This window comes from Scyliorhinus torazame, chromosome 4, assembly GCF_047496885.1.
Source record: "Scyliorhinus torazame isolate Kashiwa2021f chromosome 4, sScyTor2.1, whole genome shotgun sequence".
Taxonomy (NCBI): Eukaryota; Metazoa; Chordata; class Chondrichthyes; order Carcharhiniformes; family Scyliorhinidae; genus Scyliorhinus; species Scyliorhinus torazame.
In genome coordinates this window covers 142,290,556-142,318,372 of record NC_092710.1, presented here as the reverse complement: position 1 = coordinate 142,318,372, position 27,817 = coordinate 142,290,556, and the positions used below count along the sequence as shown (strand labels likewise).

Below are 27,817 nucleotides of genomic sequence, written 5' to 3'. Positions count from 1 at the left end.
CCTTACTACTATTTTTCTCACTAAATATGACCAAATGCTCCCTCCTATGAATGATTGGAGTGAGCAATTATATTTCCTCTCTGGCGCATCACAACTTTGTTCTGATAATGTGCTATCAACGCATTTTTCCCTTCAAGGTCCAAAAGTCCACTCCCTGCTATCATCTTTGCGTTCTATCTCAAAACCCCCTGATAGGTCCTTCTTTTGTGTCCCATGCAATTGGCTTTTAGTCTCTCTTTAAGGATCCAGATCAGCAAATTTTTCCTCCACATAGACTCCCGAAACATTCCAACCACACCAATTACCATAAATTTCACACAAACTATTTATGGGGTAGTTGACACCTTTTCCAACGATGCTGTCTCTCCCTCTCTTTCAAACTCTTGTTTCTTTTCTTGTTACCTTCCCACTGTCCTTCAGATGGGTTCCATCGAGTCCCGTTATTATGAGCTTGATATACATCAAAGATCGCCCCTCTATCTTCCAACTCTACTTTGAAACCTAACTAACCTATTTGTTAGTGCCCCCCACATACGCGAAAACATATTATTGCGGCTGCTCCTATCACCCGCTATTCGGGTTTCATTGAGCCCTATGGCCAGTATTCCATTAAACGTCCATGACTGTTTAGTGAGGTTGTTACACACATGAATCTTCACTGTTTTTATCTGTTCTAATGTAACTCTACTGGTATCTGCTTCTTGTATTCCCCAAATCGGTGCTGAGTATCCTGTGGTCAACAGAAATACCAGAATACATATACTACAAATCATACCCCCCATTGTTATCTTTAGTCCCCATTTTAACCAATCAATTCTACTTGTATTCTGGACCCTAAGCTTCCTTATTTTTATGCGTGGTCCAATCTTTTCCTGTGCCGATTTTCTTCCACATATCCATCTTCTGAGTATTTTCTCCATCTGCAAAATCATAATTAACAATTTGGATTAGTGGAGAGGGTCCCTATTATTTTTCATTCAACATCTATTTCTTGGAGGTTCTAGAAGTACCCTCTCTGGAACTTCCAGATCTCCTCTGCCACCATCTCCTTCTCTTGACCTTCCTTTCTACTGCCATTGGTTCTGTACTGCGATCCATCTTTACACTGAGTCTTGTGAGTCCTCCTCCTGATATCATAGCTCCTGTCAACGTCATGTAAGGTCCTTCATGTCCTCATTTTCCTCTTTTATCCTATCCCAGTTGATTCCCTTGGTATCCTTCCTGTATTGCTGTTGCCCTGATTTGAATTTGCTTCTGTTTCACTACCAAATTGGTCTTACAAAAAGACATCTCCGTACATGATATGTTCTGTTGACTGTCTGGGTTTCTGTCAATACTACCTGGCTCAGTCAACTGGCCAATTTCCCAAAAAACGTGATCATCTGATATCATAATGTTCACTAATCCTCTCAGACTCATCACTAGGCCCTTTCTATCTCTATTTGGGTGGTCCTTGTCTGGTACACTCAAAGGTATATTGGCTGTGCCCTCCTTGTTCAGCGGCCGCATCTCATTCAACTTTATGCCATATCCATGATCAAGCTGGATCATCAACTTAGTAGGTGCGATCTATTTTCATTTGCCCAAGGCATGCTAGGGTTCTGTCGATTTTATGACATGGGATAATTCCCATGATACACTCCCTAAATGTGGTGACTGGCCAGGTTCCTCTCTTTGACAACCGTTGGACACCTAATCCAGTTGCCCCTTCACTTAATGGTATCTGGAGGTTGTCTGACTTCCAGAGTCCTACACACCCTTTCATTTTTTCCTCATCACTAGAATCTCCGCAGTACTGACATTTATACAGTGTTGTACCTGACCACCAACATTTGCATTTGCTTTGGTCCCTTTCATGGTCCATCACTTCCACCAAGGTATCTCCCTGATAGTGCACATAGCATTTATGACAAAACTGAACACCCCATATTTCCCTGGACGCTACTTCTTCACCCCATCGTGTTCTTGGAAACCTTCGCTGAATAGGACCTGTGTACCCGGTGTCCTGGAGTTGTCCGGGTTTTTCCTTACTATTCCCTGTCCAGGTGACATAGGTGCAAAATTTCCACATGTCACGCACTCACACTCATCATGTACCCTGTGAGTTACCATTCGCGGTTGGTAACTGATAACTCCCTTGGTCCTATCCTGCTGACACTGCAGTTCCTGGCTGATTATGTTTGGTTTCTTGCTTCCAAATGGTTGTCTGTGTTTTATGATCATCCCTTTCAGGTTGATTAATCTAAATATGGCTTCAAGCTCTGGCGATTCCCCTTGTGCTCCAGATGCCATGGTTTTTTAACTGAACTGCGTGGCTTCCTATCACCTTGACTATATTATCGGCACCTTTTATTTTTTTCAGTTATAACTTTACCAGCTGTTTTGGTTGGTAGTTTTACCCCGACTCAGTCCCCTTCTTTAAATTTATGAGTCTGTTCAGTCTCCTGTGTTCCCTGCAACATAGAGGGTCCAAGGTTACGGTTCAAGTCGTGTACTATCTTTTCTATATCTTTATCCCATTTCTTATCATTTTGATTCTTGATGATCCAGTCTTTAAATTTTCCTAACTGCTCTTTCCGCCATTCCATTGCTTTCTGGTACATATTTTGCCACCCAATTAATTGCAATCCCTTTATCCGCACAAAACCTCATGACTATTTGGTTTCTAAAATGAGAGGCATTATCCATTCTTCGTGCTTTTGGTCTTCCTCCTGAGGTCATCATTTCTGACGGGATTCTAATCGTGGTTTTTCCATCCGCCTTTTTAGCTGGTTTTAAGTCTATCGTCCCATCACATCTATCTACTTTAACTAAAAAGTATAAATTTCCTTTAGTACTTTTTGGAAATATGGGTCCTGCATAATCCAGGGCCCATTCCTCCATTGGATTTTCAGTTTTAATTCTTCCATATTGTTTGTTCCCCCTTTGTCCCCCACATGCCATACATCTCTCGCACTTTCTTCTAACTTCAGCTACAAATGACCTCCAATAGGGAATGTGAAGCTTTAACTTATTCATTTCTCTCTGTCCAACTGTGTTTCCCCCATGGCCTCATGGATTTGCCGCCCAATTTCCTGTAGTTCCTCTTTAGTTTTTCCTATTTTGCCCAATATAATGGCCCTATTTTTGGCCAATTTGTCTACCTCCCTATAACCTTTACACGTTTCTGTGGTGCCGCTGATATGGGTTTTCTGGTGTAATACCTGAATGTCCATCCCCTGTATTACTACCACAATCTCCTTCCATTCAGTTTCATGTTCTAATGGTTTATTTTTAGCGGTTGTCAAACCATTCTGTTTCCAGTATTCGATTTCCTGATCAAGTCCTTGTTGTACGTAATAGCTGTCTGTTATAAGAGTTACTTCCGAGAGGAGCGGGGGAAGGAAGAGAAACCTCAGGGTAAGGAACAGCAGTGGGGAATGAGAGAGAGACAGACAGATGGCTGGAGGAAAGAAAAACACCAAAGCGAAGGGACAGCGAGACACAAGCAGCAGCGAGGGTAAGGCGCATGGGCGATGGACACGCAGGCAGGCGGCCCCACAAGACGAGACGGAGGTTCAGCCTGAAAGGGAAAACGATGGCGGACCAAGCAGCGGAGCGTGAGCAGGACCCAGCGACCAGCATAAAGGAGGCGCTCTGGTCGGAGCTCCAAGCAATGATGAAGGAGACGACGCACAAAATGCAGCAGACCATCGAAGGCCTGGAAAGGGAAGTGAAGGCACAGAAAAAAACGATTCTGGAGCTGGAGAGGGCCGCCTCAGACCAGAGCGACAGGGTGATAACCCTAGAAGCTGAGGTCAAAAGGTTAGTAACGGCCCAGGGGTGCCTAAGAGGGAAAGTGGAGGACGAGGAAAATAGGTCCAGACGGCAGAACATTAAAATAGTGGGTCTGCCAGAGGGGGTAGAGTGCAGAGGCCCAACAGGCTACATCACCCAAATGATGGGCAAACTAGTGGGAAAGGAGGTATTCCCAAACCCACCAGAAATAGACAGGGCGCACAGGTCGCTCCGACCCAAGCCCAAAGCCGGGGACCAGCCCAGAGCGATTATTGCAAGGCTACACCGGTTCCAAGACCGAGAGAAAATCCTAAAGTGGGCCCGGCAAACGAAACAGAGCACGTGGGAAGGGAAGACCATAAGGGTGTATGAGGACATTGGGGCGGACCTGGCCAAAAAAAGGGCTGAATTCAACAAGACGAAATCAGCACTGCAAGGTAAAATTTGGGATGTTATTCCTGGCCAAACTCTGGGTAACATTTGAGGGGAAAGAGCTGTATTTTAACACCCCAGCGGCGGCTGATGAGTTTGGTAGAGCGAACAAACTGGGGGAGGAGCTGATGCAAACGCAATGAAAGACATGGGGACGGAAAAGGAAGGGAAGACCAGAACAAAGAGCGAAGGACAGACCTCAAACAAGGACAATGGTTGTTTTATGCCTTGCACGGGACTGTGCTGCCTCGTTTCTGAGCTTGTCTCCTCTCTCAATGCAATGAGGGGGGAGTAGAGCGAAGGAAATGAGGGTGAGACAAGGGCCAGCAGGAGGAAGGTTAAACAGTGCCAGAACTGGGCGAATACTGGGAGGAGGGCCACCGTACTAACGAGGAGGGCCAGCACGGGCGGGCAGGAAGGAAGGAGAGCCGCGGCGCGCCTCTCAGGGGAGGGGGAGCGCCTGGCACAAGGAGGGGAGGTGGGGCAGAAGGGGGGGAGAATGCAGGGGGGCGACAAAGGGAGAGGGGGGAGAGGAGCCTGGGGCAGAGCACAGAACAAAAGAGAAGCAAAGAGAAGGGTGAGATAGTGAAGCAGTGCAGACATAGGCCTCGGCGGGCATGGAGCAGGGCGAGGAACCAAGAGGGTGCCGTAAACAGCCACTTGAGAGGGCATCGGCGGAGGGAGAACCCAGAGCGCAGGAGCGCACCCGTGTGGCAAACACACAGCTGGAGGCTACATTGGGTGCCCCCGGGGCAAAGGGAAACCCCGGAATGCTGGGGCCCGACCCCATGGTGAGAGCAGTGACCCTGACCATTCTGGACGGCCCTCTAGCAAAGGGAAACCCCGGAGTGCAGGGGTGCGTCCACCAGGTAAGTATGGGTGATCCCACAGGACCGGGGGGTCAGAAACCCCCCACCAGGATTGTTACCTGGAATGTAAGGGGACTCAAAGGCCCAGTGAAAACATCCAGAGTCTACGGCCACCTAAGAAGCCTTAAAGCAGACATAATCTACCTACAAGAGACGCACCTGAGGGAGAAGGACCGACTGCTGGTAAGGAAGGGCTGGGTGGGACAGACGTACCACTCATGCTAGGGGGGTAGCAATATTAATTAGCAAAGCAACGAGGTTTACGGAAACCAGAACAGTTACGGACCAAGGTGGAAGGTACGTCATGGTCACCGGTGTCCTGGAAATGGTAAATGTGTATGCTCCCAACTGGGACGACTGTAAAATAGATATAGAATATAAAAACAGATAGCAAAAGTTTCCGCAAATTGATAAAACAAAAAAGAGTGGCTAAGGTAAATATTGGTCCTTTAGAGAATGAGAAGGGAGATTTAATAATGGGAAATGAGGAAATGGCTGAGGAACTGAACAGGTTTTTTTGGGTTAGTCTTCACAGTGGAAGACACAAATAACATGCCAGTGACTGATGGAAATGAGGCTATGACAGGTGAGGACCTTGAGATGATTGTTATCTCTAAGGAGGTAGTGATGGGCAAGCTAATGGCGCTAAAGGTAGACAAGTCTGCTGGCCCTGATGGAATGCATCCCAGAGTGCTATAAGAGATGAAATTGCAAATGCACTAGTGATAATTTACCAAAATGATAAAATATTAAAACATGCTGCTGTGCAGAGAGACCTGGGTGTGCTCGTGCATGAGTCGCAAAAAGTTGGTTTACAGGTGCAACAGGTGATTAAGAAGGTGAATGGAATTTTGTCCTTCATTGCTAGAGGGATGGAGTTTAAGACTAGGGAGGTTATGCTGCAATTGTATGAGGTGTTAGTGAGGCCACATCTGGAGTATTGTGTTCAGTTTTGGTCTCCTTACCTGAGAAAGGATGTACTGGCGCTGGAGGATGTGCAGTGGAGATTCTCTGGGTTAATCCCAGAGCTGAAGGGGTTGGATTACGAGGAGAGGTTGAGTAGACTAGGACTTAGGGCAGCACGGTGGCCTACTGGTTAGCAGAGCTGCCTCACGGCGCTGAGGTCCCAGGTACGATCCCAGCTCTGGGTCACTGTCCGTGCGGAGTTTGCACATTCTCCCCGTGTTTGTGTGGGTTTCACCCCCAAACCCAAAAATGTGCAGAGTAGATGGATTGGCCACGCTAAATTGCCCCTTAATTAGAAAAAATAATCTAAATTTTTTTTAAAAATAGAGTAGACTGGGACTGTACATGTTGAAATTTAGAAGGATGCGGGGGGGGACCTTATAGAAACATATAAAATTATGAAGGGAATAGATAGGATAGATGCGGGCAGGTTGTTTCCACTGACGGGTGAAAGCAGAACTAGGGGGCATAGCCTCAAAATAAGAGGAAGTAGATTTAGGACTGAGCTTCGGAGGAACATCTTCACCCAACGGGTTGTGAATCTATGAAATTCCGTGCCCAGTGAAGCAGTTGCGGCTCCTTCATTAAATGTTTTTAAGATAAAAACAGATAGTTTTTTGAAGAATAAAGGGATTAAGGATTATGGTGTTCGGGCCGGAAAGTGGAGCTGAGTCCACAAAAGATCAGCCATGATGTCATTGAATGGCGGAGCAGGCGCGAGGGGTCAGATGGCCGACTCCTGCTCCTAGTTCTTATGACTCAGAATTCATAAAGAAGACCATGGCGGAAATCCCCGACCTTGACACACACCAACTGATTATGGAGGGCGACTATAACTGCGTGCTGGACCCACTGACCGACCGATCAAACCCCAGAACGGTGAAAAAGTCTGGCATGGCTAGGGAGCTAGGGGCCTTCATGGAACAGATAGACTCCTGGACCCGGGAGAACAGGAGTTCTCGTTCTTTTCGCAGGTGCACAAGGTATACACCCGTATCGATTTCTTTGCAGTGGGGAAATCGGTGCTTCCAGGGATCACAGGAACGGACTACTCCGCGATCGTTATCTCCGGCCACGCTCCACATTATATGGATGTGAGGTTGGAGACAGGCAGGGCCCAGCGCCCCACGTGGAGGCTGGACACGGACCTCCTGGCCGACAAGGCTTTCTGCCAAAAAATATCACAGGCCACAGGCGATTATGTTAGTAACAACCAAAATGGGGAGGCCTCACCCTCTGCGTTTTGGGAGGCACTAAAGGCCGTGATCAGAGGAGAGATTGTAGCCTACAAGGCAAGTAGAGATAGGAAAGAGAGGGTGGCCAGGCAACAGCTAGTGTACTCCATTCTGGAAGTCGATTGAAAGTACTCCGAGGCCCCGACCATAGGGCTGCTGGCAGAGAGGAAAAAGCTGCAAATGGACTTTAACCTGCTATCCATGAGGAAAGCAGTGTACCAACTCTGCCAGACACGGAGACAAAGCTGGCCGCCTATTGGCTCACCAGCTGAGAAAGCAGGCAGCGACGAGGGAAATAGCGCAGGTTAAGGATAGCAGAGGCAGATTTGTAACAGAGCCAAACGATGTCAGTCGGGCATTCGAGACCATCTACCGGGGAACACCTCCGAGCACCCCGACGGGGATGCGGGAATGAAACAGTTCCTAGACAGACTGGAACTACTGGTGGTGGGGGAAGACAGACGGGGGGAGCTGGAAGCACCAATACACCTGGGAGAAATTGTGGCGAGCATCAGCTCCATGCAGACGGGGAAGGAACCAGGACCCGACGGGTTCCCGGCAGACTTTTACAAAGAATTTGCACCAGTCCTGGCCCCACACCTAAGGGACATGTTCGCGGACTCACTGGCAGGGGGCACCCTGCCCCCCACGTTAGCGCAGGCCACAATCTCACTGATACCCAAAAAAATAAAGACCTGATGGCATGTGGATCATACAGACCCATTTCACTGCTGAACGTGGATGCGAAAATACTCGCAAAAGGCTGGTGGGCTGCGCACCAGAGGTGGTCGCAGAGGACCAAACGGGCTTTGTCAAGGGTAGGCAGCTCACATCGAACATCAGGCGGCTGCTGAATGTGAGAATGACCCCCCCCCCCCCCCCCCCCCAAACCACCACCCGGGAGAAAACACCAGAGGTGATCGTCTCCCTGGATGCAGAAAAGGCCTTCGACAGAATCGAATGGAGCTACCTCCTCGAGGTACCGGAACGGCTTGGGCTAGGAGCAGGATTCACCGCCTGGGTGAGGCTCCTGTACGACACTCCCAAAGCGAGTGTCCAAACTAACACCACCAGCTCTGAATATTTTGAGCTACAGAGAGGAACAAGACAGGGCTGCCCCCTGTCCCCACTCTTGTTCGCGCTAGCGATCAAACTCCTGGCGATAGCCCTGCGGGACGCAAAAAGCTGGAAGGGAATCCGGAGAGGAGACACAGAGCACAGAGTCTCACTCTATGCAGATGACCTGCTCCTCTATGTCTCGAAGCCACAGGAGGGACTGAAGGCAATACTGCAAATACTGAAAGAATTTGGAACCTTCTCGGGCTACAAACGTAACCTGGGCAAAAGCGAGGCATTCCCAGTGAACCCAAAAGGGGGACGGACAGAGCTGAAGGGGCTCCCGTTCAAAATGGCCCAGAATACATTCCGTTACCTGGGGATCCAAATAGCCAGAGACTGGACACAGATCCACAAGGGGAACTTGACCACCCTGGTGGAGGAAATAAGAAAAGACCTTCAAATGTGGGGCTCACTCCCACTCTCCCTGGCGGGACGAGTGCAGACGATCAAGATGAACATACTGCCAAGGTTCCTCTTCCTGTTTAGGTCCATCCTGATCTTCATCCCCAAGGCCTTTTTCCAAAACGTAGACAGTCTAATCATGGCGTTTATGTGGGGGGGGGGGAAGAACCCGAGAATTCCCAAACCGACACTGCAAAGAGGGAAAGTCAGCGGGGACCTGGCTCTACCGAACCTACACTACTACCACTGGGCAGCAACAGCAGAAAAAGTGAGGGGATGGGTACAAGAACCCGACACAGATTGGGTACAAATGGAGGAGGCATCCTGTAAAGGAAGGACCCTTCGGGCCTTGGCCACAGCAGCACTCCCATCCTCCTCATCAAGGTACACAACGAGCCCAGTGGTAGCAGCCACGCTGAGAACATGGACCCAGTTGAGGCAGCACTTGGGGATAATTAAAATGTCCCATATGACCCCCATCTGCGGCAATCACAGATTCCACCCAGCCATGCTCGATACCACCTTCAAAAGATGGAGGTGGGACGGGGGCACACTGGAGGTCGGGGACTTCTACGTAGGGCGCAGACTGGCGACACTGAACGAACTGACGAGGAAGTGGAAACGAGCAAAAGGACAGGAATTGAGACACCTCCAAATAAAGTACTTCCTCTGCAAAGAGACAGTAGGGTACCCCGGGGCCCCAGAATGCACACAACTAGAGGACCTGATAAGCACAAGCAGCGAGAAGGGTGGGCAATGTGGGAAAATAAACGGACAGATACTGGACAGAGCCCGAACACCACTGGACGGGACCAGACGAAAATGGGAGGACGAACTGGGGACAGAGGTAGGATGGGGACTCTGGAGTGAGGCACTGAGCAAGGTGAACCCCACCTTCTCCTGCGCAAGGCAAAGCCTAATGCAGCTCAAAGTGGTGCACAGAGCGCACCTGACCAGAACCCGAATGAGCAGGTTCTTCCTGGTGGAGGACAAATGTGAGCGATGCCAGAGGGGTCCGGCCAACCACACCCACATGTTTTGGGCTGGCCCCAAGCTTGCTGGTTTCTGGACAGCCTTCTCCGAGGCGATGTCCAAGGTTGTGGGGGTGAAGCCATGCCCAATAGTGGCAATCTTCGGGGTACCGGAGCAGCCAGAGCTACACATGGGGAAGGGGGCTAACGTCCTTGCTTTCGCTTCCCTAATCGCACGCCGGAGAATCCTGCTCGGCTGGCGATCAGCAGCACAACCCAAAGCTGCAGACTGGCTCACTGACCACTCAGAATTTCTCCACCTGGAGAAGATTAAGTACGCCACCCGAGGGTCAGAGGAAGGCTTCCTGGATACTTGGGGGCAGTTTGTCAGCCTGTTCCTAAACCTGTTCGAGGCCAACAACAAGGAGTATGCCAGGAAAAAAATGAAAAAGATGAAGAACCAAAGGACTGCGCAACCTTTGGGGGGGGGGGGGGGGAAGAGAGAGAAAGGGGTTTGTCCCCTTTGTTTACGTTGTGAATGAATATATGTTCAGGTTTTAAAAGCAGTGTTTCCCATCATTCCCATCAACTAGTATTAGCCCATTGTTGACATGTTTGTCTTTTAGTAAGCTCTTTCAGTTCTAAGAATTTAGTGGTTACATATATACTTCTACCTGCTGACAAGTTTTCTAGCTCGGCTATCCTTTTCGTTACTGCGGCTAGACATTTTTCTATCTCTGAAATTTTTTTTTCTGCTCGTGACCAATTCCCAGTAAGGTACTTGATTGCTGAGTTGTCGCTGTGGTTTGTCACCATCATACTGTATGCGTTTGAGTGCAGGTCCACTTTAACCCCTAGATCATCCTTTTCTTGCCTCTCCACTAATGGGCCTGACTATAGTATTGCCTCCATTAATTTCTCCAAACTTGCCTGCGCTTCCTTAGTCCAATAGAAATTTCCATGCAAAGTGGCATATATATGCTTTGCAACTTCACCAAAATAAGGCACTACTGGTCGGAGATATCCTAGTATTCCCATTATTTTATGTACCCCTTTTTTAAATGTTGGAGCTGTTAATGTAGCTATTTTAGTCCAATGTAGCTATTTTAGTCCTCATGTTTTCGCTGGCCTCCCTTCCTTCTTTTGATACTGTGTATCCTAAGTATTCTACCCGTGACCTACCAATCTGGCATTTTTTCAATCCGATCTTGAAACCTTCCTTACTGAGTCTGTTTATTCTTTTGGTTACTCTCCTAACATGTCTGTCCTCCTTGTCGTCTCCTATCAGTACATCATCAATATACACCAAGGCTTCAGAATCCTCAATCATGTCTCTAACAATGGTCTGGAAGTGGTTAGGGGAGTTCACATCGCGCTGTGGCAGTCTTGTATAGACATAGTGTCTTGTTCCAAAAGTAAATGCTGTTTTCTCCCTGCTTTCTGGGTCCAGTGGTACACTCCAGAATCCGTTAGCTAAGTCTGTGCTAGCCAAATATTTCTTCCATGCTACTTGTTCCAGTGCGACTTGAGGGTTAATCAAGTATCTTTTATCTTTCTTTGTCACCTTGTTCAACGCCTTGTAATTTGTTACCATCCTCCATGTGCCATCTGGCTTACTCACTGCTATTAGTTTGCCCATACGGGATTTCCTGTATTATGCCCTGTTGTTCTAATTCCATCATAGTCTCCTTAAGTTCTTCTCTGGCTCCTTTAGCTCAAGGATATTGCTTCTGTGGTTTATGGGTTCCTCCTTCTATTGTATGTTGGCATTTATCTGCTATTCTTCCAGTATCGTTTTTGCCAATTGACAGATTAGCTTCCCTTAGGGCCTTTTCTATCTTCTGCCATGCTGTTTCACTCAAAATACTCTGCTGCGTTGTTTAACTATTTCTTCTTCATTACTTACTGGCTTTAGGATTTGTAATTTCTTTTTATTTAACAATATCAGGTCTTTCCCTGCCATTAGATTCTCTGTTCCTCTTTCCACAAATAAATCTCCTAACCTCACTTCGGCTCTTAACTGCTGATTCCCTAATGCTCCTTTTACTAATATCTTACTTCCTGTAGGTTTTCCAGCTTCCTCCCTTAACATCGATATTTCCGCTCCTGTATCTACTAAGAATTTCTTGTTTCTATACTCTACTTCTAATTCCTTTTTCTCATATTCTATCACTTCTTGACCTATGACCTTTTTAAGGGGAGAAGCCGACTTGTTTCAATTTCTAGGCTGTCCTCTTCCCCTTAGAGGTACCTGGTACCCGCCAGGGGGGTCTCTCATTTGATCTTGTTGTCCTTGGGGTCCTTGCTGATAAGTATTAAGCACAATCCGGCCTCTACCTCCATAGTTTTCTGGTCTAATTTGTCTTCTTGCGTTTCTATCTGCCATTAATCTGACCCTTTCCTCCTGACTCATTGCCAAGAATTGTTCTCTTGGTACATATCCTAAATTATTGCCTGGTTGGGGCCTTGGTCTTAGGTTGTATCCTGTCTGCTGTGACTGTTGTTTCAGGATTCCTTGTGTATTTGGTTGTTGGGTCTGAGTTTTATTTAGTCCTTTGCCTTCCATTGAGCTCCTGGTTTACTACTGACTCCTGCTTTTGATTTTCCCTGATCACTTTTTCCATTAAGTCTTACTGTACTAAAGCTTTGCCAATTTCTGCCTTGCTGGCCGTGAGTAATAGGATGGCTAGCATATTTCCTCCAGGTATTTTTTCTCCGAGCTGTCTTAATAGGCTGACTACTTCCACTCCCTCCCTTCATTACTTGGAACATCTTTCTGTAAAAATAGTTAAGTATTCTCCATTATATGCTGCATCACACATTTCTTTTAGGAGAGTTTCCCTGTTATTAAGGTCTAATTCACGAAGTAAATCTCCCAGTGGTCCAGTTAGGACTTCTCCACGTGCATGCAACTGGATCAGTTGGCTTCACTGTCTGCTCTTACTCCTACAGTCTTCATTACTGCTGAGGCTGTCTTAAAGGGTACCATTCCTCTAAATTCTGTCTTGGATCTGGGTGTGAATGCTTGAATATTTCTATTTGATGTTTCCCCCTCCTGACCTGTCTCCCTAGTTGCTCTGTAACTTGGGCTCCTAGTCGGACGGTTGGGGTCTCTAGTCAGTAAAACTTAACTGTTTTCTAATTGTAGGTATTTCTAGGTACGGGGTGTGGATCTTTGTTTGAAAGTCTGTTGCCCTTGTATGTAGGATCCAAATATATCATCCGGTCTTCCTACAATCTTTTTGCCCAAGCTTGTTTGTACTTCTCGGGGTTCTACTTGTTGTCTGATTGGTCTTTGGCTCATCATCCTTTCCTTTACCCTGGACATGGCTGTCCCAAAATTATCATACCCTTTACCTAACTGGTGAATTTTTGCCCCGGCTGATCTGTGTGGTCGGTTCATTATGTCCGCTGAGGGTAATTACCTCCTATAATTTCTCCTACAGTTAACCCAACAGCGGGCCTGAATTGGGTATTCCAGTTTTCTTGATCTAGTGGGTGGACTTGAGGTGCTTGTCGGTTGTAGACATTGTATGGTAGTTTATTAACTGCCTGGTAAGTCTGGGGTTGATGTACTTCCCAATATTTGGTGTAGTTCCCTGATCTTAAGGGTCTGCTAGCCTTCACATATCCCTTTCTTCTGGGGCGGACATCCACTTCCTCATCCAAGGATGATTCCTCACCTCTAACACTAGGAGGTGGAGGTAGCGGGAAGTTGTCTTCTCTTATTAAGTTTGTAAGGGCTCTTGGTGGGTAATACGGGTTCTGGGATCTTTCCGGATTCACTTCTTTAGGTTTTTCCCATTCTCTGGGTTCCTGTCTCTCTATCACTGATTGTTTGAATTGGTCTAATGACGGGTATACTACTGGTATTGATAACTCTTTTCCCTGTTCCAAGTCTTCTCCGTTAAAACATTTGTTTAGTTCTGATTCCCAATTCTGCCTCCATATCTCTACCACTTGATTTGGGGTTATTGGGGGCTCTAATGTGCAGGCTTTCATTATAGACTGAAGTGAACCTTTTGATTGATTCTTAAACTTGCCATCTCCCAATCGGGTCATGGATATTCCCCTTCCTACACTGTCTCTCAGTATCCCTTTCATGTTTTGTCCATTTACCTGTTCTTCCGCCTTCTGGGTGTAATGTCCCCCTGAATTGTCTAGGGAGACTGTGCATTATCATGTGTCCTGTTGATAATGTGGTAGTTTTGGGTTCTCCCATCTGGAATCTTCCATGCCGAGTTACTTCCTCATTCATTAACCTTTGTAGTTCTGGCCCAAATTTTGTCCTTAATACTGCTGATATACCCTCTCCTAATTGTCCCTGTGAGTTTGATGGGTTTACTTGGACTATTTGATTTGCTTCTCCAAAATCTCCTTGTCTTTCCTACCATTGTTTTTGCACCCACTATTTCGAAGTCCCTCTCTTGTTCCTCATCTGATCTTTCCTGTCCTGCCCAAGCAGTTCGACACGCCCCATCTGTATCATCTGCCGACTCACCGTCATCTTCTTTTCCTAATATCTTGTTTTTCTGTAACTGTCTTTTATATTCTGTAATTGCTTTGTTGCTTGTTTTTAAAAAATAAATTTAGATTACCCAATTATTTTTTCCAATTAAGGGGCAATTTAGTGTGGCCAATCCACCTACCCTGCACATTTTTGGGTTGTGGGTGTGAAACCCACGCAGACACGGGGAGAATGTGCAAACTCCACACGGACAGTGACCCAGAGCCGGGATCAAACCTGGGACCTCGGTGCCGTGAGGCAGCTGTGCTAACCACTAGGCCACCGTGCTGCCCTCTTTACAGAATTTACAGTGCAGAAGGAGGCCCTCTGTTGCTTGTTTGATGAGGATGTTTTACTTGGACTATTTCTTGCTCAGTATCTCAGTCTATAATTTTTATCACCTTGGAATAGACTGTTCCTACTGCTGCTGCTGCCTCAACTTGCCTCTTTCCAGTGACTATCATTTCATTTGCTTGGACTTCATTTGCCCATTTACATAATGCCTTCATCAAACCTATTGGGTCTGTAGTTTGGATTTTTCTGGGTACCCTGACCAAGAAACTGACTGACCCATCAGGTGCAATTTCTCTGGCCCAAGTTAATCTTGCTTGTTTTAAGCTTTTCCACACTGCTTGTATTTCTCCATCTCTCTCCCCCTTATTCCAGGGGAGCAGAGATACCGTGGTGGTCTTACTTCGAGATTTTAAATTTTCTATTTTTATCTGCTCCCAATTCGTCCTTCCCTGCTGCAGCACTGAGATTAAGGTTGGGCTCTCCTTTCTGGATTACCCCCAAGGTACTGAAGTACTCTGAGCTGTTTTAATAAACCAATATTTCAGGTTTAAATCAGTTAAGGGTGGGAAGGCGACTTTGCCTAGTCCCCGATTTTCTAGGTACCTCTGTCACGTATCCTACCTTACTTAGAGTTCTTGGGTTTCCTTCTTAATTGGTAATAGACCCGACTATTACCAGGCTGGCGTATTCCAGTTTGATGTTGCTTACTAACTGTTCTGGGTTATGAGTACAGTGAGAATCAACTACTGGTATTCCCGCCCCTGTTCTCTAGCCCCACAATCCACAGATTAGTCCCGTAGTAAGATTAAAATAGCAATCGCTATTAAACATAACGCGAGTGGTATAGTTTGACTATACAAATCACATATCGGCCCAAAACTTCTTTATTCGAGCCCCATGTTTTTGGGCGCCATGTATTCGTGTGCTCAACTTTTGTTAAGAATAAAGATATTAATCCTTTCTAAATTACTATATCCTCTGCCTTCTTAACTAGTTGGCTACTCTGAGGTCTTCTATCACTTAGATCCCTTGTTGATACCAGATGGGAACTAATCTATTTCAAACTATATTTCAAGTTATTATAGGATCCCAAATCTACAAGGAAGAATTTTAACTCACTTACCACTCAATGTCTCTTAAGGGTGTAGAGCTGTTGAGAATGTATAGGTGAGTCTTTTGGATAAAACGCTATTTCAGGTTTAGATTTGAAATAAACCACTATTTCAAGTTTAGAGTTAAAATAAAACTTGTTTTTATTTGCCTTTACCAAATCCTAACAAATTACTTTGTATTTAAAGATCTCTTTTAGTTGATCAGACTTCAAGAGCTCTCTTTAGCGATTCTTCTGTTGTCTTGATAGCTTGTGGCTGTTCTTATTCTTCGGTCTTCCAGCTTCTTCTGTTTCCCAAGGACCGATGAGCTGACTTGAATTGGATCTAAGAATAAATTTGAACCGAATGCTCTAAGGCAGTGTTCTTCAAACTTTTTTTCCGGGGACCCATTTTTACTAACCGGCCAACCTTCGGGACCCAACCCGGCCAACATTCGGGACCCAACCCGGCCGACCTTCGTGACCCACGCCGGCCGACCTGAGCGACCCACGCCGGCCGACCTGAGCGACCCACGCCGGCTGACCTGAGCGACCCACTATTTTCTCTTACCTTGTTTGCTGCTGATAAGAATGGAGGAAATGGTTTTGGGTCCCTTTGGCCCTCGTACACGCTCCTCCAATGGAACCTGTTGGATGAAGGTGAAGCCTTCCGATGTCGGAAAGTATGGAGTCTCCATCTGTCCAAAGTTCTTCATTTTTTTCTGTAAAATTTTATTAAATAAAACCCCCCCCCGAACTTGTAATAAAAAATAAAACGAATAAAATAAATGAAAAAAAAATTAAATTAATAAAATAAATGAATAGAGCCCCCTCGAACGTGTAAAAAAAAAAATGAAAAAAAAATTAAATGAATAAAAAATCCCAAAACTTGTAAAACAAAAAGCTGCGACCGTTTAAAAAAAATAGCGGCCGCACTGCACATGCGCGCCCGATCATCGGCGCGCATGCGCAATGCGGCCAAATTTTCTTTTACATGTTTGTGGCCATTTTAAAGGCTGCTTGCAGCCGGTGTTATTAAAAGCTGGCTGCTGCGCGGGGATTTGAGCGATCGGGAGCGCCACGAAGGACGGTTCCGCGACGCTCCCGACACCCACCTGCGGGTCGCGCCCCCGAGTTTGAAGAACACTGCTCTAAGGTTGTCAGTTCTCTGAGTTGGTACTTTGCTGCTGGCGATTCGAGACTTTTATACTCTTAAAATTCACCTTTCCAGCACATTTCAACCACAAAGCATTGTCTCATAATTTCGCTTATAGATATGTCACATTTCAAAAAAAGTTGCTGTCCTGTACCTGGCTCAAGGCTGCGAAACATTTGAAAACCACTCGTCTACTCTTTCCCAAAATATACACGTCCTGTTCAAGATTACCACATTGGCAAAACCCATTTTGTTCCCTTTTTTTCAGAGGATTTTACGACTGTTACGCTTCGTAAACTAACCTCCAGCTATATCCTGTCCATTTAAAATACTAGCAGTTTTCTAACACATCTGTTCCTGTATGTGCCAGCTTCCAAATCTTGTTGCACCTTGCTCAAACTTGCCATGTCTCCTTAACCACTGGTTCCCTTTTTTCTCAACGCTGCTATTTTTTTCAGAAGTCGTTACTCTTCCCAAATAAAGCTATATCCTGTCTATCTCAAACACTCATGGTTTTCTTAATGATCCTTTCTCATGCCTGTTGTTTTTCTTGAACTTTTGACCTCCTCTGTGCTTGCTAGCTGCAAGCTTTTAAAAGCGCTCTGACATTTCCACTTGTATGTTACTTTACCTATTTTCTATATCTTTCCTTTATCCTGTTTATTTTGTTCCAAACTACATTCTCTTTTCCCATTTTCATTTACAGTACCTTTGAATAACTATTGTCATTGCCTTTTTAAATTCAATCCAAAGTAAAAAACATAAAAATAGTCTTTCATTTTTCCTGCTGTTACTAAAAAGTATTTCCAGTAATATTATTCATTTCTAATTGTTTGAAATTGCTTTTTGGTATTATAATTTTGAAGTAATATTTTAAAGATTATTAAAAACTTTTAAAATAATATTATTAACTGCAACTATACACCAAAAAGGTGGAAAGAACTTCCATTTAACTAGCCGCTTTCATGTCCATGGAGTGTCCCAAACGCAATACATTTCAAGTGTGCTCACTGCTGTGGTGTAGACACGGTCTCGTTTTAGCGATGAAATGAATGACAAGATCCAACTGTTTTATTGTTGTTCTGTAAGGGATAAACATTGGTCAGAATATTGCGACAACTCCTGCATTTTGAATAGTGCCAAGGGATCTTTTACTTCCACATAGCAGGAAGACCGGGCTTTGGCATAATGTCTCATCTGAAAGCCATTATGGCACTCACGTCAGTACTACACTGAAATGTCATCTTAGATTATGTTCAGTTTCTGGATTGGAACTTGTTCTGACTCTAAACCAATGCTGAAATATTCATTGGCTTGACACAACAAGAATTCCTTTGTTTTTAATATCCAACTTGACTGAAGATCCTTGATTTTGTTTCTGAATTACTGGAGATATGTTTGTAGATCTGCTGTCTGCAGGAAGTACTACTGATTAATAGCACTCTAATAGGAAGAGAAAGAAGCGAGCATTCAAATTTGCTTTGTCTGAAGAAATCAACGAATATCTTTGTATAGATCATGGGGAGGAGAGAGAGCGAAAAAGATGATAAAGTATTTACATATGCATACTGAACCCAAAATTAGATTCTGGATTGCATTGCTTGAGAGTGTTGGAGGCAGATTCAATCATTGCTTTGAACAGAGAATTGGACAGTTATCTGAAGAGAAAGAAGTGGCAGGGCTACGGGGTAAAGACAGGGGGCGTCATTCTCCGACCCCCCGCTGGGTCGGAGAATCGCCGGGGGCTGGCGTGAATCCCGCCCCCGTCGGTTGCCGAAGTCTCCGGCACCGGAGATTCGGCGGGGACGGGAATCGCGCCCGGCCGGTTGGCGGGTCCCCCCGCTCGATTCTCCGGCCCGGATGGGCCGAAGTCCCGCCGATAAATTGCCTGTCCCGCCGGTGTGGATTAAATCACCTTTTGAACGGCGGGACAAGGCGGCGTGGGCGGGCTCCGGGGTCCTGGGGGCGGCGCGGGGCGATCTGGCCCCGGGGGGGTGCCCCCACGGTGGCCTGGCCCGCGATCGGAGCCCACCGATCCGCGGGCGGGCCTGTGCCGTGGGGGCACTCTTTCCCTTCCGCCTCCGCCACGGTCTCCACCATGGCGGAGGCGGAAGAGACTCCCTCCACTGCGCATGCGTGGGAAACTGTCAGCAGCCGCTGACGCTCCCGCGAATGCGCCGCCCGGGGATGTCATTTCCGCGCCAGCTGGCGGGGCAACAAAGGCCGTTTCCGCCAGCTGGCGGGGCGGAAATTCCTTCGGCGCCGGCCTAGCCCCTCAATGTTGGGGCTCGGCCCCCAAAGTTGCGGAGCATTCCGCACCTTTGGGGCGGCGCGATGCCCGTCTGATTGGCGCCAGTCAGCGGACATCGCGCCGTTTTGGGAGAATTTCGCCCAGGGAGTGGGACTAGGTGAGTTGATTTTTGCAGACAGCTGACAGAGACATGATAGGTAAAATGGCCTGCTTCTGTGCTGTAACCATTCTGACAAAAGAAACTCTTCAACACTATAATCCCAGCCAAGCTCATATCAAAGCTCCAAAACCTAGGACTTGGCTCCTCACTCTGCAACTGGATCCTCGACTTTCTGACCAACAGACCACAATCAGTAAGAATAAGCATCAACACTATCATACTGGTGCCAAAGAAGAACCAGGCAACGTGCCTCAATGACTGCTGTCCGGTGGCCCTGACTTAAGTCGTAATGAAGTGCTTTGAGAGGTTGGTCATGAAGCGCATCAACTCCATACTCCCAGAGCGACTTGATCATCTGCAATTTGCATTCCGCCGCAGCCGGTCCACAGCAGATACCATTTCCCTGGCCCTACACTCATCCCTAGAGCATCTCGACAACAAGGACTCCTACATCAGTCTCCTATCTATTGATTACAGCTCCGCCTTCAACACTATAATCCCAGCCAAGCTCATATCAAAGCTCCGAAACCTAGGCCTTGGCTCCTCACTCTACAATTGGATCCTCGACTTTCTGACCAACAGACCACAATCAGTAAGAATAAGCAACAACACCTCCTCCACAATAATTAGGGTACCACAGTGGTTAGCACAATGGCTTCACAGCGCCAGGGTCCCAGTATCGATTCCTGGCTTGGGTCACTGTCTGTGCCAAGTCTGCACGTTCTCCCCATGTCTGCGTGGATTTCCTCCGGGTGCTCCGGTTTCCTCCCACAGTCCAAAGATGTGCAGGGGTAGGTGGATTGGCTATGCTAAATTGCTCTTGTGTCCCAAAAAAAGGTACGGTGAAGTTACAGGGATAGGGTGGAAGTGTGGGGATTGGGTAGAGGTGTGGGCTTAGGTAGGGTGCTCTTTCCAAGGGCCTGTGCAGACTCAATGGGCCGAATGGGCTCCTTCTGCACTGTAAATTCTGTGATAATCCTCAATACCGGGGCCCCACAAGGCTGTATACTTAGCCCCGTACTATACTCCCGACACACGACTGCGTGGCAAAATTTGGTTCCAACTCCATCTACAAGTTTGCTGACGATATGACTAGAGTGGGCCGGATCTCGAATAACGACGAGTCAAAATACAGGAGGGAGATATAGAGAACCTAGTGGAGTGGTCTAGCGACAACAATCTGTCTCTCAATGCCAGCAAAACTAAAGAGCTGGTCATTGACTTCAGGAAGCAAAGTACTGTACACATCCCAGTCAACATCAATGGGGCCGAGGTGGAGATGGTTAGCAGCATCAAATTCCTAGGGGTACACATCACCAAAAATCTGTCCTGGTCCACCCACATCGACGCTACCACTAAGAAAGCACAACAACGCCTATACTTCCTCAGGAAACTAAGGAAATTTGGAATGTTCACATTAACCCTCACCAGCTTTTACAGATTCACCATAGAAAGCATCCTATCTGGCTGCATCACAGCCTGGTATGGCAACTGCTCGGCCCAAGACCGCAAGAAACTTCAGAGAGTCGTGAACACAGCCCAGTCCATCACACGAACCTGCCTCCCATCCATTGACTCCATCTACCACCTCCCGCTGCCTGAGGAAAGCGGGCAGCATAATCAAAGACCCCTCCCACCCGGGTTACTCATTCTTCCAACCTCTTCCATCGGGCAGGAGATACAAAAGTCTGAGAACATGCACGAACAGACTCAAAAACAGATTGTTCCCCGCTGTTACCAGACTCCTAAACGACCCTCCTATGGACTGACCTGATTAACACTACACCCTGTATGCTTCACCCCTTGCTGGTGTTTATGTCGTTACATTGTGTACCTTGTGTTGCCCTTTTATGGATTTTCTTTTTATTTTGTTTTATTTTCATGTACTTAATTATCTGTTGAGCTGCTCGCAGAAAAATACTTTTCACTGTACCTCGGTAAACCAATCCAATCCAATCCAAATGAAATTTGAGAGGAAACTTGTGTGCAGTATAAAAACAAACAGCAAGAGTTTCTATGAATATATAAATGGGAGGTGGGCGACTAAGGTAAATGTGGGACCTCTACTGAACGAGGCTGGTGAATTAATAACAGCAAACAGAAATGGCAAATATGCTAAATAATTTTTTTGCATCAGTCTTCACCATGGAAGACATTGCAAATATCCCTAAAATATTAGATGGGCTGATTTCAAATAATATGGTAGAACTTACAAAACCTCAATCACAAGGGATAGAGTGTTAGAGAAACCTAAGGGGCTAAAGGTGGACAAATCATCACGACCCGTTGGACTGCACGATAGGGTTTTAATGAAATTGACTGCAGAGATAGTGGACCCATTGGTTGACATTTTTTGTAACTTGCTAAATTCCGGGAAGGTACTAGAAGATTGGAAAACAGCTAATGTGACTGACTTGTACAAAAAGGAAGAAAGGCAAGATTATTAATGGCAAGATGCTGCAGTCAGTAATCAAAGAGGAAATAACTAATCATTTAGGAAAGCCTACTCCTGCTTCTAATTCTTGAGTTCTTGTGTTGTGTTTAAGCCAAGAAATCTGAAGGATAGTGCATCAGATGATTATTGAATAATACAGAATCATAGAATAACACAGTACAGAAGTCCATTGTGTGCGCTGGCTCTTTGAAAGGTCTATTCAATTACTTTCACTCCCCTACTCTTTCCCCATGGTCCTACAATTTTCTCCCCTCCCGCTATTTATCCAATCCATTTTGAAAGTTATTATTGAATCAGCTTTCACCACCCTTTCAGGCAGTACATGCAAGATCATGTCAGTTTTTTAATTCTTCTCATCTCACCTCTTGACAATTTGCTTAAATATATGTCATCTGTTTACTGCCCTTCTGTGACTGGAAACAGTTTCTCCTTACTTACTCTATCGAACCCCTCATGATTTTGAACACCTCCATCAAATCTCCCCTTCACCCTCTCTGCTTTAAGAGTAACCCCAGCTTCCGTAGTCTGTCCGTCCATGTAACTGAAGTCCATTATTCCTTGTACCTTTCTAGTAAATCTCTGCATCTACACAAGATCTTTATCTTTCCGAAAGTGTGGTGCCCAGAAGTGGAAGCAGGGGTCTGACCAGTGTTTTATAAATGTTTAGCATTACCTCTGTTTTTTACTCTATGCCTCTATTAATCAAGCACAAGGAGCCCTTGGGCTGGATTTTTCGGCCCACCCACTGCAAAATTGCCATGGGTGGGACAGGGACCATGTAAAGGTCCATTGACCTCGGGTGACAAATTTCAGGTCGCATGGCAGGCGCAGCCGAAAACGTCCTTCCCATAAGTTTTTTAAACAGTCTTCCCAAATTGACACGAAACTAAAGATTTCTGGGAATTAACCCTAAATCTTAGGGGTGGCACAGTGGTTAGCACTGCTGCCTCACGCCGCCGAGGACACGACTTCGATCCTGGCCCCGGGTCACTGCCATTGGAGTTTGCACATTCTCCCTGTGTCTGCATGGGTCTCACCCCCACAACCCAAGATGAAGAGGAGCCAGTGGATATGATGCATTTGGACTTTCAGAAGACTTCTGACAAAGTCCCGCATAAAAGATTAGCGTGTAAAATTAAAGCGTATAGGATTGGGGGTAGTGTTTTGAGATGGATAGAAAACTGGTTGGCAGACTGGAAACAAAGAGTAGGAATTAACGTGTTTTTTTCAAATTGACAAGCTAGTGGGGTACTACAGAGATCGGTGCTAGGACCCCACCTATTCACAATATATATTAATGATTTAGATGAGGGAACAAAATGTCATATCTCCATATTTGCAGATGATACCAAGTTGGGTGGGAGGGTGAGCTGTGAGGAGGATACAGAGATCCTTCAGTGTGATTTGGGCAAGTTGAGTGTGTGGGCAATTGCATGGCAGATGCAGTATAATTTAGATAAATGTGAGGTTATCCACTTTGGTAGCAAAAATAAGAAGGCAGACTATTATCTGAATGGCCATAAATTAGGGGAGGGGAACGTGCAACAGCACCTGGGTGTCCTCGTACACTGGTCACTGAAGGTAAGCATGCAGGTGGAGCAGGCGGTAAAGACGGCAGATGATATGCTGGCTTGCATTACGAGAGGATTCGAGTACAGGAGCAGGGAGGTCTTGCTGCAATTATACAGAGCCTTGGTGAGGCCACACCTGGAGTATTGTGTGCAGTTTCTGTCTCCTAATCTGAGGAATTATGTTCCAGCTATAGAGGGAGTGCAGCGTAGGTTTACCAGACTGATTCCTGGGATGGCAGGACTGATGTACGAGGAGAGATTGAATCGATGAGGATTGTATTCGCTGGAGTTCAGAAAAATGAGGGGAGATCTCATAGAAACCTGTAGAATTCTAACAGGACTGGACAAGGTAGATGCAAGAAGGATTTTCCTGATGGTGGGTGTGTCCAGAACCAGGGGCCACAATCTGAGGATACAGGGTAGACCATTTAGGACAGAGATGAGAGGAAATTTCTTCACCCAGAGAGTGGTCAGCCTGTGGAATTCGTTACCACAGGAAATTGTTGAGTCCAAAACACTATGGTTTCAAGAAGCAATTAGATATAACACTTAGGGTGAAGGGGATCAAAGGATATGGGGGAAAGCAGGATTAGGCTATTGAGTTGGATGTCAGCCATGATCAGAATGAATGGTGGAGTGGGCCTGAAGGGCCGAATGGCCTCCTCCTGTTCCTATTTTTTTCTATGTTTCTTTCTATGTGCAGATTAGGTGGACTGGCCACGCTAAATTGCCCCTTAATTGGAAAAAAATAATTGGGTACTCTTTAAAAAATGAACCCTGAATCTCTCTGTTCCGGCCCACTCTGTAAAATATTTGATTGTCTCTACTTATTATTCTTTCCAAAATGCATCACTTCATAAATATCTGCAATAAATTTTATTGCCATATTTCTCCCCATTTCACCAGTTTATGTCCTCCTGAAGTCTGTCACTATCCTCTTCACTTTTTGCTTACTTTGGCAAGTTTCATATCCTCTGAAAGCTTTGAAATTATGCCTTGTATACCCAAGTCCTCGTATATATATCAAAGAGATCAATGGTCTTAATACACACCCATATGGGAGGTACCACTGTATACTTTCCTCGAGAGTGAAAAACAACTTTATTGTTGCTCCTTAGCCAGCCTCAGGGGATGAAATGATAATAATACAAAATGATGATGGATATGGAGACAGAGATTTGAGAAATTTACCTGATAGTGCTGCTTATAAATCTACAATTTTAAAAAACTTTTGGAGGAAAGTAGAATCAAACTTTCCACTGGGGAAGTTTGGCACAAGTGTGACCAAGAATTGCAACAGAAAGAATTAAGGAGTGTGTACAACAAGAGCCTATTTTATGCAACATTTTTAACATGATTTTGTTATATAAAAGAGTATGACAGTGGTTTAAAGATCCAAAGATTTGTACAAATAATACTTCTATCATACAGAAACTGTGGTGACATATGTAGCTCAAAATGGACCTTGGTGGACACAGAGAACACAAAGTACTGAAGAATCTGGGTGGTGTGTTGAGGAGAAAATTGAATATTTATTGTGCACACTTGTTACCACATCAAACTATGAATTTCCTGATTTGATCGTGCTTGTGGCTTGGTAGATATAGCCCAGGTTATCCTTTACTCAACATGTAGTGAAATATGATGAGGTTGAAGGGACTTTCCCATTAAGTTGTGCTTTAAGTTGCATTGAAGACATCTAATACGTACTAAAATAATTTAGCTACCTATTGATTTTTCTTTGCAGGAAAGAACCACTACAGGACAGCATAATAGCCACATATGAAGAACATGAAGATAGCGTCTATGCTGTGGAATGGTCCTCAGCTGATCCATGGTTGTTTGGATCTTTAAGTTATGATGGAAGACTGGTGATAAACCGGGTACCGCGAGCATTAAAATATAGAATTTTGTTATAATTTTGCTACACAATAAAATCATGGGCTGGGGTTAGGGTGGATTTTATAACAATTTAATGGGGTTGGAGCAGGGGAAGCCCCATAGTGTATGGTGCACCCAGAAGTCTGGGTTTCTTTGCATGCTGTTGAATATTAACCCCACAGCATTGTGTCTTTCGTCTATAACTTGTTCCCCACCCAGAAGTCATCTTAATTGACAGGCTAGGCTTCCAGTTGGGTGGGGTGCACTCCGTAGAAAGCATGTGGACCAGGTAGATACTATCCACCATAACCATGGAGTGGGTAGGTGCCCGATCCTGATCCTATTGGGTATAATTTCTGTCATGTGAAACCTGGAATAGGAATTGTCATTAAGACCCACATTGCAGAGGTCATTCGCAACAAATGTCAGCGAAACGTTTTCCAAAACTTTGGTTTGTGAAATCAGTAATTTAGACAGGTCAACAAAATAATTAAATAATTTTGATGGTTCCCTTTCAGCATCTTTGATGGTCCATGCAAACGTTTCACTATCATGAGCCAAACTTGTTTAATCTCCTGTTGAATCGATTTACTAGTTTCCACTTTTTCCTAAGATAATTGAGTTAAATACCAGGATATCTTATCTGACCTTGCAGCACAAATACAACCTTGAATGTCTGCCTTCTGTAGCTTGCTTCCTTGGCCTCAGTAGCTTAGGAAGCATTTTAACTGTCTCAAAACTATTGATCATATTTTAAAGAAGCTATTTATCCAACTTCAGTTAAATTAATTAATTGCGGTTACAGTACAACTGCTGGCCATTTTAGTGGGAAATGCAACTTCAGTATTTGGATAAAGAACCCTAAAAACCATTTACGTTAGCATTTATGTGAACCATGAACCTAATTGGATAATTTCAAAACTAGATATACATGCATCATCCAGTTGGGACCATATTTCTGAATATTTAATTGAATATCTCATATTTGATTAATAGATCAGATGAGGCTGATTTTTTAAACACCTACTGTCTCATTCCTATATATCACTAACAAAATACAAAAAGTATATCCATTATATTCTTCGAGTAAGACAGATTGCTATACATAGCCATAATTGGAAGATATTGGCTATACTGATATTTCACAATGGTCCACAACTTCCTGGTTCACCAGCATCGCATTTGGGGGGGGTACACCAATGATGCATTGGGGAATTTCTCTAAGACATTCCAACATAAGGGTTTATCCAGCAATTGGTCAGAAGTTCTAACGTAATAATAATAATCTTTATTGTCACAAGTAGGCTTACATTAACACTGCAATGAAGTTACTGTGAAAAGCCCCTAGTCGTCACACCCCGGCGCCACTTCGGGTACACGGAAGGAGAATTTAGAATGTCCAATTCACCTAACATCACGTCTTTCGGGACTTGTGGGGGGGAAATCGGAGCATCCGGAGGAAAGCCACGCAGAAACGAGAAGAATGTACAGACTCCCCACAGACAGTGACCCAAGCCAGGAATCGAACCTGGGACCCTGGCACTGTGAAGCAACAGTGCTACCCACTGTGCTACTGTGCTGCCCGTCTTCAGGACAATTGTACTGGGCTGAGAACCATCTGCCAGAAGCGATTTAAATCACAAACTTCAGATGGTTCTGCCAATTTTACCCTGATAGTTACTCAGAAAGAGTTAGAGAAAGGGCAGCACAGTGGCGCACTGGTTAGCACTGCAACCTCACGGCACTGAGGACCCGGGTTCGATCCCGGCCCAGGGTCACTGTCCGTTTGGAGTTTGCACATTCTCCCGTGTCTGTGTGGGTCCCGCCCCCATAACCCAAAAAGATGTGCAGAGTAGGTGAATTGGTCATGCTAAATTGCTCCTTAATTGGGGAAAAAAAAGAATTGGGTACTCTAAATTTATTTTTTTTTAAGTTGGGAGGAAAAAAAAATCACTTCTAGCGTCAGAATAATTATTTACAAAAAAACCAGACCCAGCCTCGCACGGGACTCGCCCCACACACTTGACCCCCCCTCTCTCTCTCTCTCTCTCTCTCTCTCTCTCTCTCTCTCTCTCTCTCTCTCTCTCTCTCTCTCTCTCTTCCCCCCCCCCCCCCCCCCCACTTCCTGTGATCTGAACCATTTACCTTTTAATTGTCCCTTTAAACAACTTCTTTACGGCAGCTACTGACGTAAAAAGAGGGAATTTATTACACTCTGCACCCCAGTTACTCCACGCCGATGCAGGACTTAACCTACCCAGTATGAGTGAGGAAAGTTGGAAGAGTCGGGCTTTGAAATCCCAGTGAAGTCCGTCAAGAGTGACAACTCGCCAGAGATTGCCACGCTGAAGAAATTACGTGCGCATAATATGATTAAACTTGCTTCAAGGTTGTCATCTGTATCTTGTGTGTTGTCCTCAGCTTGGATTTTATACTTGGATTATGAGCTGCTAGACTTGTTAAATTTAGGGGACATTGCTGCCTGAGGCATGTAAACAAATATCACCATGCATCAGAACGATTTTCTTACTTTTTATCCTGTCATGAGATTTCTGACAGACTCTTACATTTCCAAATGAGTCGAAATACACCATATCTGAAATTTTAATTTATTCTATGATCTATAGCTGACAAGTTTCCTATATTGTAACTGAACGAAAGCTAAACACACAGTAGCTTTC

General features: G+C 45.4%; 1 protein-coding gene across 1 annotated transcript in view; it reads left to right on the top strand.

Annotated features, from left to right (window-relative positions):
• eipr1 (EARP complex and GARP complex interacting protein 1) overlaps positions 1-27,528 on the top strand; it is a 113,664-nt gene extending 86,136 nt beyond the window's left edge. The window contains exon 9 of the mRNA XM_072498691.1: positions 25,003-27,528. Coding sequence (XP_072354792.1) covers positions 25,003-25,174 — 172 coding nt within the window. The 3' untranslated portion in view covers positions 25,175-27,528. The remainder of the gene's footprint in view (positions 1-25,002) is intronic.
• Positions 27,529-27,817: the final 289 nt, after the last annotated feature.